Raw genomic sequence first — 12,807 nt, forward strand, 5'->3', positions numbered from 1 at the left:
GCGTCGGTGATGATTCACAGTCACCATGGCAATAAGCGTTTGCCTTGCTCTGCACACAATATTATTTCCCAGTTTTTCCCTCAAAACGTTTCAAAAACACCAAAGCTATGACGAAGCGCTCTTGTAAATGTCACCGCATGGTTCATACAAAGACGCACAGCGAGGCTATTCCTCTTGTCGGAGCCAAGCCAGGGGAAGCACGACATTTTGCCACAGCTCTGACTGCAGGAAAATCCCGTGGGTACATATGATACTTGCATCCATAGCAATGTGGGCGGGGGGACTTTTTACAGCAAACAACTTCACTGTCTATTCATTGCAAAACAAAAAACAAATGTCGGTAAAAAGTATTTTTTGTAAAGACTTGAAAAAGTATTTAAAATAAATAAGAGCGTTTTGGTCTTTTCTCGATTTCAGAAAATATCGTAGAGAATGATCCCAAAAAGAAATCACATATTGGACCCGTCCTGGAAATGGTCGATGCAAACGGGTTCAAAGTAAACATACTTTCCCCAAAACAAGCTCATTATGTACAGTGCTGCATGAGCTCCCACTCCTTCAGCACACTTTGCTTTTCCAACTGTAAAATCCAGGCAGCATCAACGGGCAGCATTTGATAAAGCTTGTTTTTCTTAAGGCCACACAAAGTTTTCACGCCATATCCTGCATTTCGGATGGACACGGCATACGTCATGCAATCTACAGCGCAAAAGGAAAACTTTGCGGTGTAGTAGTTTGCAGTGTAGCTGGATAGTAGTTTGCAGTGTAGCTGGATAGTAGTTTGCAGTGTAGCTGGATAGTAGTTTGCAGTGTAGCTGGATAGTAGTTTGCAGTGTAGCTGGATAGTAGTTTGCAGTGTAGCTGGATAGTAGTTTGCAGTGCAGCTGGATAGTAGTTTGCAGTGTAGCTGGATAGTAGTTTGCAGTGTAGCTGGATAGTAGTTTGCAGTGTAGCTGGATAGTAGTTTGCAGTGTAGCTGGATAGTAGTTTGCAGTGTAGCTGGATAGTAGTTTGCAGTGTAGCTGGATAGTAGTTTGCGGTGTAGCTGGATAGTAGTTTGTGGTGTAGCTGGATAGTAGTTTGCAGTGTAGCTGGATAGTAGTTTGCAGTGTAGGTGGATAGTAGTTTGCGGTGTAGCTGGATAGTAGTTTGCGGTGTAGCTGGATAGTAGTTTGCGGTGTAGCTGGATAGTAGTTTGCGGTGCAGCTGGATAGTAGTTTGCAGTGTAGCTGGATAGTAGTTTGCAGTGTAGCTGGATAGTAGTTTGCAGTGTAGCTGGATAGTAGTTTGCAGTGTAGCTGGATAGTAGTTTGCAGTGTAGCTGGATAGTAGTTTGCAGTGTAGCTGGATAGTAGTTTGCAGTGTAGCTGGATAGTAGTTTGCAGTGTAGCTGGATAGTAGTTTGCAGTGTAGCTGGATAGTAGTTTGCAGTGTAGCTGGATAGTAGTTTGCAGTGTAGCTGGATAGTAGTTTACAGTGTAGCTGGATAGTAGTTTGCAGTGTAGCTGGATAGTAGTTTGCAGTGTAGCTGGATAGTAGTTTGCGGTGTAGCTGGATAGTAGTTTGCGGTGTAGCTGGATAGTAGTTTGCGGTGTAGCTGGATAGTAGTTTGCGGTGTAGCTGGATAGTAGTTTGCGGTGTAGCTGGATAGTAGTTTGCGGTGTAGCTGGATAGAAGTTTGCAGTGTAGCTGGATAGTAGTTTGCAGTGTAGCTGGATAGTAGTTTGCAGTGTAGCTGGATAGTAGTTTGCAGTGTAGCTGGATAGTAGTTTGCAGTGTAGCTGGATAGTAGTTTGCAGTGTAGCTGGATAGTAGTTTGCGGTGTAGCTGGATAGTAGTTTGCAGTGTAGCTGGATAGTAGTTTGCAGTGTAGCTGGATAGTAGTTTGCAGTGTAGCTGGATAGTAGTTTGCGGTGTAGCTGGATAGTAGTTTGCGGTGTAGCTGGATAGTAGTTTGCGGTGTAGCTGGATAGTAGTTTGCGGTGTAGCTGGATAGTAGTTTGCGGTGTAGCTGGATAGTAGTTTGCGGTGTAGCTGGATAGTAGTTTGCGGTGTAGCTGGATAGTAGTTTGCAGTGTAGCTGGATAGTAGTTTGCAGTGTAGCTGGATAGTAGTTTGCAGTGTAGCTGGATAGTAGTTTGCAGTGTAGCTGGATAGTAGTTTGCAGTGTAGCTGGTTAGTAGTTTGCAGTGTAGCTGGATAGTAGTTTGCAGTGTAGCTGGATAGTAGTTTGCAGTGTAGCTGGATAGTAGTTTGCAGTGTAGCTGGATAGTAGTTTGCAGTGTAGCTGGATAGTAGTTTGCAGTGTAGCTGGATAGTAGTTTGCAGTGTAGCTGGATAGTAGTTTGCAGTGTAGCTGGATAGTAGTTTGCAGTGTAGCTGGATAGTAGTTTGCAGTGTAGCTGGATAGTAGTTTGCAGTGTAGCTGGATAGTAGTTTGCAGTGTAGCTGGATAGTAGTTTGCAGTGTAGCTGGATAGTAGTTTGCAGTGTAGCTGGATAGTAGTTTGCAGTGTAGCTGGATAGTAGTTTGCAGTGTAGCTGGATAGTAGTTTGCAGTGTAGCTGGATAGTAGTTTGCAGTGTAGCTGGATAGTAGTTTGCAGTGTAGCTGGTTAGTAGTTTGCAGTGTAGCTGGATAGTAGTTTGCAGTGTAGCTGGATAGTAGTTTGCGGTGTAGCTGGATAGTAGTTTGCGGTGTAGCTGGATAGTAGTTTGCGGTGTAGCTGGATAGTAGTTTGCAGTGTAGCTGGATAGTAGTTTGCAGTGTAGCTGGATAGTAGTTTGCAGTGTAGCTGGATAGTAGTTTGCAGTGTAGCTGGATAGTAGTTTGCAGTGTAGCTGGTTAGTAGTTTGCAGTGTAGCTGGATAGTAGTTTGCAGTGTAGCTGGATAGTAGTTTGCAGTGTAGCTGGATAGTAGTTTGCAGTGTAGCTGGATAGTAGTTTGCAGTGTAGCTGGATAGTAGTTTGCAGTGTAGCTGGATAGTAGTTTGCAGTGTAGCTGGATAGTAGTTTGCAGTGTAGCTGGATAGTAGTTTGCAGTGTAGCTGGATAGTAGTTTGCAGTGTAGCTGGATAGTAGTTTGCAGTGTAGCTGGATAGTAGTTTGCAGTGTAGCTGGATAGTAGTTTGCAGTGTAGCTGGATAGTAGTTTGCAGTGTAGCTGGATAGTAGTTTGCAGTGTAGCTGGATAGTAGTTTGCAGTGTAGCTGGATAGTAGTTTGCAGTGTAGCTGGATAGTAGTTTGCAGTGTAGCTGGATAGTAGTTTGCAGTGTAGCTGGATAGTAGTTTGCGGTGCGTTCAGTTTTGCACAAGACAAAGTGTTTCGTGTCTACTTCATGGATTTGATGAGAATGGTAAAAAAAGAAATTCTTCACTTAAACTTGCACAAAGTGAACGAACAATACAAGAAGGAGTAGGAGTCATAGATTAGAGGAACATATGAAGACAAATACCAGGAATTAAAGAAAAACGGAATAATTCCAATGACTGTTGTCCGAGCATCTGGACGAAGAACAGTGAGAGCCCCATGGGCTCACAGAAGCGGGTGTGAGGTCGAATGGGATGTGCCCATGCCAATGAGGGCCAGATATCGGAGGGACTGGCCAAGACTCCAAACACAGAGGGCTGGGAGCGGGACCCTCAACACTCGGACTTCAGATGTATCGCAATTTATGAAACTTGAGATCCCCCACAAATTCCCCTTTCCCCCATTAATAGACACATTCCCTCCGAGACCGAGAAAGTCTTGAGGCCGATGCTGTGGAAAGGTTATGTTCTTGTGGACGGAAAAGGCAAAGCAGGAGCTATGTGAGGATTTTTCCAAGTTGTGCCAAATCAAACGCAGCCGGCCATGTTGACGTCTCTTCGTCTCCTTGGTTTCTCCCGTTACATTTACACAATACACTGTTGCGGTTTTGGAAAGACCCCGGGAAGTTGCTCTTAACACAAGACATTCCTTTATAAAATCGCTGTCCCTTCTAATCTCACTCCCCATCTCTCTTAGCCCCTCTCCTTCCCCGCTGTTTCCTATAGCACAACCATGCACACAGAGCAACATGCCAACATGACATTACAAGACACACACATGACAATACTAATCAAAGCCATTTCCGCACTGCGGTCGCTGCCACACAAACCATTCCGGCGCTATCTGAGTCTTCCACACTGCACCATTTCAGTGCTGTCATCGCTGTCCCGCAAGCACACACGCACACACACGCGCACACACACACACACACACACACACACACACACACACACACACACACACACACACACACACACACACACACACACACACACATACACACACATACACACACACACACACACACACACATACACACACACACACACACACACACACATACACACGCGCACACACACACACACACACACACATACACACGCGCACACACACACACACACACACACACACACACACACACACACACACACACATACACACACATACACACACACACACACACATACACACACACACACACACACACACACACACTTACACTTGCCAATACTCCACACACACACACACACTTACCAATACTCCAAAATATGCTATGTTCTCCCTCCTCCTCCTCCCTCCAATGCCTGGTGCACTGCAGTGAGAGAAATACTACAGGGTGTCCCAAAAGTCTGGAATCATAGGGGAAATCTTTTTACTTGCAAAAAGATTTTTCAAGTACATTGGTCGGTTGCGTTTGTTATTCTGTCTGTCTGATTTTTTTGTCACTCGCCTACAGGTCACAATTCTAAGCCGATTGTCATGGAGCTTCACCAAGCTGTAGAGGTCGTCACAATTGAGAAGCCTATTGATTTTGAGGTCAAAGGTCATCTGGAAGTCAAATTTCAAAAATCGCCATTTTTCATCTGATTCACTTGAAAATTTAACAGCATTTTCACATTGTCACTAAATTTGGAAACCTACTATTTTTGAGGTCAAAAGGTCAAACGTCAACCCAAGGGCAAACTTCCAAAATAATGAATTTTCATCTGAAAAACCATCAATTTTCATCCGATTGACTTGAACATTTAACAGCATTTGCATAATGCCTCACTAAATTGGCAAACATACTATTTTGAGGTCAAAAGGTCAAAGGTCAACTCAAGGTCAAATTTTAAAAATCATCAATTTTCATCTGATTGACTTGAAAATAGAACAGCATTTGCATATTGCCTCACTGAATTGGGAAACCAACTATTTTGAGGTCAAAAGGTCAAAGGTCAACTATAGGTCAAACTTCTAAAATCATCATTTTTCATCTGATTGACTTGAAAATAGAACAGCATTTGCATAGTGCCTCACTGAATTGGGAAACCAATTATTTTGAGGTCAAAACATTGTCAACTCAAGATCAAACTTCTAAAATCATCCATTTTCATCTGAAACATCGTCACTTTTCATCCAATTGACCCGAGCTTTGATATTTGATGGATCAATAGCAACCTTTTTGGAGGGGGGGGGGGGGTGGATTTTGCAAGTATTGTTTGTGCTCTACATGACGTCTTCTTGTTTATTATTTGTTTATTTATTTGTTTATTTGTTTCTTGGGGAATAACTTGTTTATTTATTTCTTTTTTCAGATTAATATTGACCATGGCTTTAAATTTAGAGGAGTGAATTGAGATTATCCTTTTCTATGACCGGGAAGGCTGGTCCCAAAGAAGAGTGGCTGAAGAGTTCAATGCAAGATATCCGGAAAGAAGACCAATACCCCAAAGCGTGGTATGCAAGCATGCCCGCAAATTTAAAGAAACGGGATCTGTGACGGACAAGCTTAGGTCTGGCCGACCTCACACAGCTGAGGAAATTGTGGAAAATGTTACTGCTAAATTTCACGCAAGCCCAAAAAAGTCTATCTTACGAACAAGGGAAGCATGTTGAACATGTTCTTTGAAAATAGATTTTTCCTATGATTCCAGACTTTTTGGACACCCTGTATGTGGCCATACCCTTAGCAGCTGAGCGGAGATTTCACGGCCAACCCTCCAAGCAGCTATGAATAAATAAATGACCGAGTGCACGCCAATGAGAAAACGACACGCGAAGGTCAAAGGGTGCTGTGGTGACCTTTGCTTCCAGAAGCCACGCCTCACTCGAGGGGAATAGTAGGTGAATTCCAAGCATCGGCGCTGTGTTTTACATCTGGGGAATGGGTCAAGATTAGCTGCACCACAAGTTATCATGGCAACAAAAACCTAGCACGGACAGACAGCTGGACGGACAACCCAAAAACATCATGCCTCCAGCGACTTCGTTGGCGGAGGCATGAAAAAAAGGATGCAACTCGCACACATGCAGCATTGCTTTGGAAAAAAAAAGGCCGGGGCAGAACTGTGATACAGCTTTCTTTTTGTGTGTTAACGATAACAATGGTTGGGACGTAACCTTAAAACAAGTAACAAAACGTAACAAGTGGTGTCTGCTTTTCTAAAAAGACCCTTGTGTATTAAATCTATTAGTCATCACCCGTTATATTAAAAATACCCCTGATGCCATTCTCTCTTCCCATATCCGCACCAAATGTCCAGTCCATCTCAGTTGGCATTTCACCAATCTCCCCATTAAGCTCATCTGCACACCTATCTCCTCCCTCAGTTCAACCAATATGTACTGTGCTTCTGCCAAATTTGAACAAAATCGGTCCACGCATGTCCGATAAATGGTTGGGGACACGTTTAGGTAATGAAATGGCTGCCAGTCGTCCATCTTGGATCTGATTTTGAAAAAAAGACGTCCATATGTAAATCATCATTCATTATCTGTGTAGCAAGATTGAACAAGATCGGTAAATGCGTGTCCGAGAAATGGTTGAGGACGTGTTCAACATCGGGTTTTTACACATAAAATGGCTGCCAGTCGGCCATCTTTGATCGAATTGCGAAACAAAATTATGTGCCCATGTATACCATCATGGAGTGGCTTTGTGCCAAGTTTGTACAAAATTGGTTAATATATGTCCGAGATATGGTTGTGGATGGACACATGGACGAATAAGACCCAATCCATAAGCCCCCGTTTCGGACTAAATCCAATGGGGGCTAATAACTGAGCCTTGCAGAAAATGCCTTCATTGGATGTTGTTGTAAACCATACAGAAAATACGTACTGAACTTTTTATTCGACCAGCATATTGGCCTAAAGGTAATTCTGTGGTAAATTTCAATGACAAGGTAAGAAGGTATTACAACTGGCTTAACATCGCCAGATTGCCCCAAAGAGCAGCGCCCCCTGCACCTGGCAGACATTTAAATCAATGTCAAATTAAGTTAGAATGGACCAAGACAGTTCAAAGGCAAATACGATAGCATCCTGCCACAAACCCACCCAATCACCCCTCCCCTTACCCCCAATCCTGCCCCTATAAATTACAAATACCTGTGAGGATGGATTGGTCCACACGGAGTGTAGTGGACTTTATGGACGTGATCCTAATGTCAGCAGGAACTTTATCTCCCACTGGTGGGCAAGAGGCAAGGAAATCAGTCAGAACAAAATGGACACCACATACATCCACACTTGATTAAAGTAAATTGGAATGAAAGGCTTTACGGTCACGTGCACCACAAAAATCCTTATCATCATCATCATACTAAAATACGCAATTTGGTGTCTGTCTGTCAGTCGATTTTTGACCATGATACATTCGGTCGTTACTTATTCAATCTCAAACAAACATCACAGGGAGACTAAGGGTCACACAATGGAAGTTGTAGTTATTTAACTCTCCTGCCCTCCTACCCCCGTCCCAAGGTGGTTTTCCCCGCAAAGGGGGTTGCGTGTTGGGGTGTATATCCGTGTTAAGATAGCTTTATTGTGGCGTTTTGTCAAGGACGCTTCTAATAACAAAAGTAACAAGAAAGAGCAATCGAAGATTGCAAACCCTCGCCAGGATGTATTTTTGGTGGGTTTTAAGGCTTTTGTGTTAAAAAAAATGGAGGCTGAACCACGTGACCGATGACGTCATCATTAATTTTTTTCGCCACTAATTTATTCCTAGATTATGCTCAAGAAATTTCATCTTGATCGGATGAAGTTTTGTACTTGTCAAATTATGACGTCATAATAGATTCACCTATGACATCATCATTAACAGATGTTATTCCACATGGAGAGTTCTTTCCAATGAGCCATGTCTCAATTTTTTCGATGCGGCGCTTTCAGAGATGTAGAGGTGCAAATGTTTTTGGTTTTTCCAAGATGGCGGCCGAGCCACATGACCGTTGACGTCATCATTTATTTTTTTTCTCCACCAATTTATGCCGACATGACGCTCAAGAAATTTCATCTTGATACACTTAACCCTTCTCCACCATTCGTAACATGCTACCCCAAGGGTACAGCGAGTTTCATAAGGCAGTAAATAAGGGATACTTATCAGAGCAAACCATTTGTAACTGATTTCCTGTATACACAAAGCATTATGTAAAGCAAATGGCTCTGCAAAGTTCCCCCTCACCGCCACCATGATCCCCACCAAACGTTTCATTGTCATCGTGGCAAAATACTTTGAAGGTGGGATTTCTGCAATGCTTTCATCCGCAGCTCAATGGAATGCTGTTCCCCCCTCTGGGCCGGTGCTCCTGCCTCACACCTAGCTCGTCTTCACGCTGTTGAAGCCAAAGCTTTCAGAATCATTGGAATCTCCCGCGATGAAGCTAACTCCGAGGGCCTTTCACTCACTCACCGCAGGCAGGTAGGTGGTCTTTCCGTCTTCTACCGACTCCTCTCCGGCCTTGCTCCCCCAGCTCTCTCTGTGCTCTGTCCCCCAAATATTCCTACAGGTCGCACAAGATCTACCAGGAACCCTCTTATGGTTAAACTGCCAAAATCTCGGCTCTCTGCTCACCTTCACTCTTTCATTCCCCTTTTCTTTCGCCTCTGGAACAAACTCCCCCACTCCCATCAATCCCACTCCTCCCTCCAGGTCTTTAAAACAGCTGTTCACCACCATCTCTTATCTTCCCCCATCCAAAACCTTGATCTTTTCTACCCCCGCTAATTCACCCCAGATCCACTTTTTTCGAAATTCCAACTTCTTTCCTGGAAGTCCTTGCAGTGTCCATATGTTTTATACTTCTCCCACCTCCCCCCAAGCCCTCTCCCTCCCACAGTTCTCTCAATGTCCCTGCTCTCAAATGTTGTGTTTGTGTCCTTCCCCCTCTCTCCCCATCTTGTCTACCGCTCCCCATGTTATAGGTTTTATGTGTCGGTTTGTCTTTCTGTGTGATTAATGTTCGCTCTTTCACGAGCCTCGAACTTGTATACAAAAAAAAAAAAAATTCATCCACTTATCTTATTCCTCCGCATTGTGGACTTGAAGCAACAAAACGAATTGGAGCATCAAGACAGGCCAGACAGCATGTGTTACTGTTTACTGCTCTGGAATTGATTAGATCCTAGTCTGATAAATAGAACACTCGTAGGAGTTCCTTATGTTGTCGTCAATTGATCTCTAAATGTTAAAAGTGATCTTAAAACAGTTTTAAAATCGCCTCGATGCGTAGAATCCGAATTGACATGTTGCCACTTCGATTTTATTTGCATACAAAGTCAAGGCTCGTGGAAGAGCTAGAATACAGAACGGATGAAGACATAACAGAAAAAAATGGAACAGCAGGAGAGAGAAGGAAACACCAACAACAGAGCTGAGAATCAAAATAGAGGGAAGCATTTACAAATAGGGGATATGGGAGGAATGAGGGCTAGGAGAGGATCCACAAGGTGGAAAGGATGGATGCAGAAGCAAACTGACAAGAATGAAAACTGGAAATTTGGGAAGAGGTGGGCTTGGAGTGGGGTGTTTGAATGGGGGGTAGAGAAGATCGTGGTTTGGATAGGGTCTAACTCAGGGTCTTAAATGTCGAAAGGTTCTGTGGGATCTTAGGGGTCTTATGTGTCTTAGGGGCCTCACGAGTCTTGGGGGATTTAGGGGTCCAAAAGGTCTTATGAATCTATAGGGTTTTAGGGTTCTAAAGTGTCTTCACAGTCTTAAGAGTCTTAGGGGGTCTAAAAGGGTCTTAGGATTCTCAGGGGTCTTAGAGGTTTATGGGTTTTAGGGGTTTAAGGGTCTTTGGGGGTTTTAAGGATCTGGAGGGTTTTGAGGGGTCTAAAGGGTATTAAGGGTCTCAAGGGCTCTAATGGTATAGAGGGGTATAATTTAATTAATACACCTACTCAATCAAACAAACAAAACGGATCCAAATGCCATTACTTCTCCTCTGGCGCGGGTAATAATATTTGAAGATTCCACCTGCCAAGATAAAAAGGTGTTCCTCGCAATCAAGGGCACTAAGGGTTCACCTAACTTGCACCTGGCCCAAAGACCCAGACATCCTTTTTCAATGATACTCGTGCATTGAATATGATGACAGCAACACGGATGAGTGTCATGACAAACTACAAATGCCTCGTCACTCCAGGTGTCAGTACACAAGAGGAGGCACACATTCATGATTAGGCATGCTGTTGATGCTGCAAATGAAGGATTCAGAGTCCACCCATACTCTCAAGACACAGATGTGCTCCTTGCACTACGCAGAGTTCCACAGCTCGGCAGGTGTGCAGCAATGATCATTGGCACCAGTGATCGTTGAAAGAAAGTTACGCCGCAGCCTACGTATAGAGAACTCGGCACAGCAAGATCCGATTCACTGATCAACTGGCAAGTTTTGACTGGATGTGATATACAACTGGACATTTTCATGGAAATGGTAAAAGAGGTTGCTTTTCAACATTTCTGGCATCAAGTCTTGCTGCACTGACTGCAACATCTGGTCTTGATGAGGCAAATGAACAATCTGCCGAAGTGTTCAAGGGCTGTGAAGGATTTCTGTGTAAAATCTTCAGTCCCACGAAGAGGATCAATATTGAACGCAAGCCACGGATCTCAGATGGCATCTGTTTAAGCAACTGAAGGCCGGCCAAGGTGTGGAGAAACTGCCACTTACTCCTGGTGCTTGGACAGAACACATAGGATGTGGCAAGCATATGGTGCCAGGGCCTTGTCCTGCATCCAGTATGTCCAGATCCTCTGAAACTTGGAACTTGGATGGTGTAAGCAAGACAGCCTGATTCCTGTGTTGGCCTGGGTTGCACCAGCTCCTGACTGTGTGTTGTAGCTTATCAGATGCAACTGTTTCAAACAAGTGTTCAGGGTCATGCTCTTACAAAGGTAACAATCTGGTGTGCACTGAGCTGTGGGCTTGTGATAGGGATTATGAAAGGCGTTCCAACACAGAGCCAGCTGTAATCGGAGAAGACGATGAAGAATACAGTGACTTTGGCCGAGGGCTTGTGGAACTTTCAAGTATAAACCTCGAAGCATGACACCAGGGAAATGCATTTGCTAATGGCATTAGTTAAGGTATACCAGTGTTTGCAGTCATAGTAATTTTGAATATATTAACCAGTTCTGAAAAATCATACATCCTGCACAGTGCTGTATAAACCTGTTATTATTTATTTATTTATTTTTGTATACAAAGTCAAGGCACGTAGAACATTCAATGGATCAGAACGCAAAATGGAAATATAAACAGTAGAAAGAGGGGGGAAACATCAAGAGCAGGGTTGAAGGATAACATAGAGACACTTGTAAAAAATAATGGGTGTGGGGAAGAATGAGGGGTAGGGGAAGATGCATGAATGAATGAATGAATGAATGAATGAATGATCGTTTTTAAGGCCATTTTCCCTGCTAGAGCGGGGGTGTAGCTGATGATTGGAGTGTAGACCAGATTATAGCTAAGTTGGATTTCACTAGTTTTTCTTGAAATGATAACTTTCTCCTTAATTAATTGACAATAACAAACATGATATAAATGTAAAGCTTGTTAAAAGCGCTTTACAGTTGATGTGTAACACGCTAACGTAGAAGAAAATCTGAAACGTTTATATTTTCAATTATGGTCGATAAGGGACCCAAAACGGCAGACATTTTGAAATCCAAGATGGCCACTATGGATATTCAGATAAAAAAACTGGCAAAATTTGTAACTATTACTATTACGCATTATTATGTAAAATAGTATATTTGTAACTATTACGCAAACGATTTTTTAAAAGATCAGTGTTGGGCGGCTCCAAGTTAAATGTGAAAAAAAAAAAAAAAATGCAGTTTTACAAGTGAATTTTTGCAATGCCAAAGTCATTTCCATCAATCACTATTCAAATTCCAAGATATGACAAGTGCAAATGGCCTGCAGAAGGAAGAACAGGGTGTGAATGTGTAGTGACTAAAGTAACTTTGGTGCTGATACAGGACTGTAGTTTGCTGTTCTAAGGTGAGCAGGTAGTTCATGATGAGCTGCGGTCCCAAGTTCAAATACCACACACCATTTTAATTTGTCATTTGGCTTCTAGTATCCGTGTATGTCAGTTGTTAAAGCAACAGTCTCCCAGTTCATCCTTTCCCTGCATGTAAAATATGTAGCAAGCTCCTCCATAGGCCTTAGACTTGTTTAGGGAGAAGAAGATGTTGCAGAGCAGAGAAAAGGTATACGTGCAGTTTAAAATGTGCTCTCAAAAAGGGCATGGGAGAGACTCCAAAACATTTGTCAAAAAATATAGAGATAAAAATAATACAAGTTCAGTGCATGGAAGGTGAGAAGAGTTAAACAAAGTTTTAAAATGGAGAAGGAAAGATTCAGGCAAGACTTGCATAGATTGATGAAGGTGGCATCATTGAATCAAAAGCTTTTTCAATTTCATGACAGAGAAATATAAATAAATAAATAACACTGTCATACATAGCAAAAAAAAAACCCAACACTATTCTAATCT

The 12,807-nt window shown here is 42.9% G+C and overlaps 1 protein-coding gene across 1 annotated transcript in view; it reads right to left on the minus strand.

Moving 5' to 3' along the window:
• LOC137430053 (sarcoplasmic/endoplasmic reticulum calcium ATPase 1) overlaps window positions 1-12,807 on the minus strand; it is a 60,748-nt gene that overhangs the window by 32,263 nt on the left and 15,678 nt on the right. The window contains exon 6 of the mRNA XM_068120557.2: window positions 7,402-7,482. Within this exon, the coding sequence (XP_067976658.2) occupies window positions 7,402-7,482 (81 nt within the window). The remainder of the gene's footprint in view (window positions 1-7,401; window positions 7,483-12,807) is intronic.

Source organism: Myxine glutinosa, chromosome 6 (genome assembly GCF_964187855.1).
Source record: "Myxine glutinosa chromosome 6, kmMyxGlut1.1, whole genome shotgun sequence".
In the NCBI taxonomy this organism is placed as follows: domain Eukaryota; kingdom Metazoa; phylum Chordata; class Myxini; order Myxiniformes; family Myxinidae; genus Myxine; species Myxine glutinosa.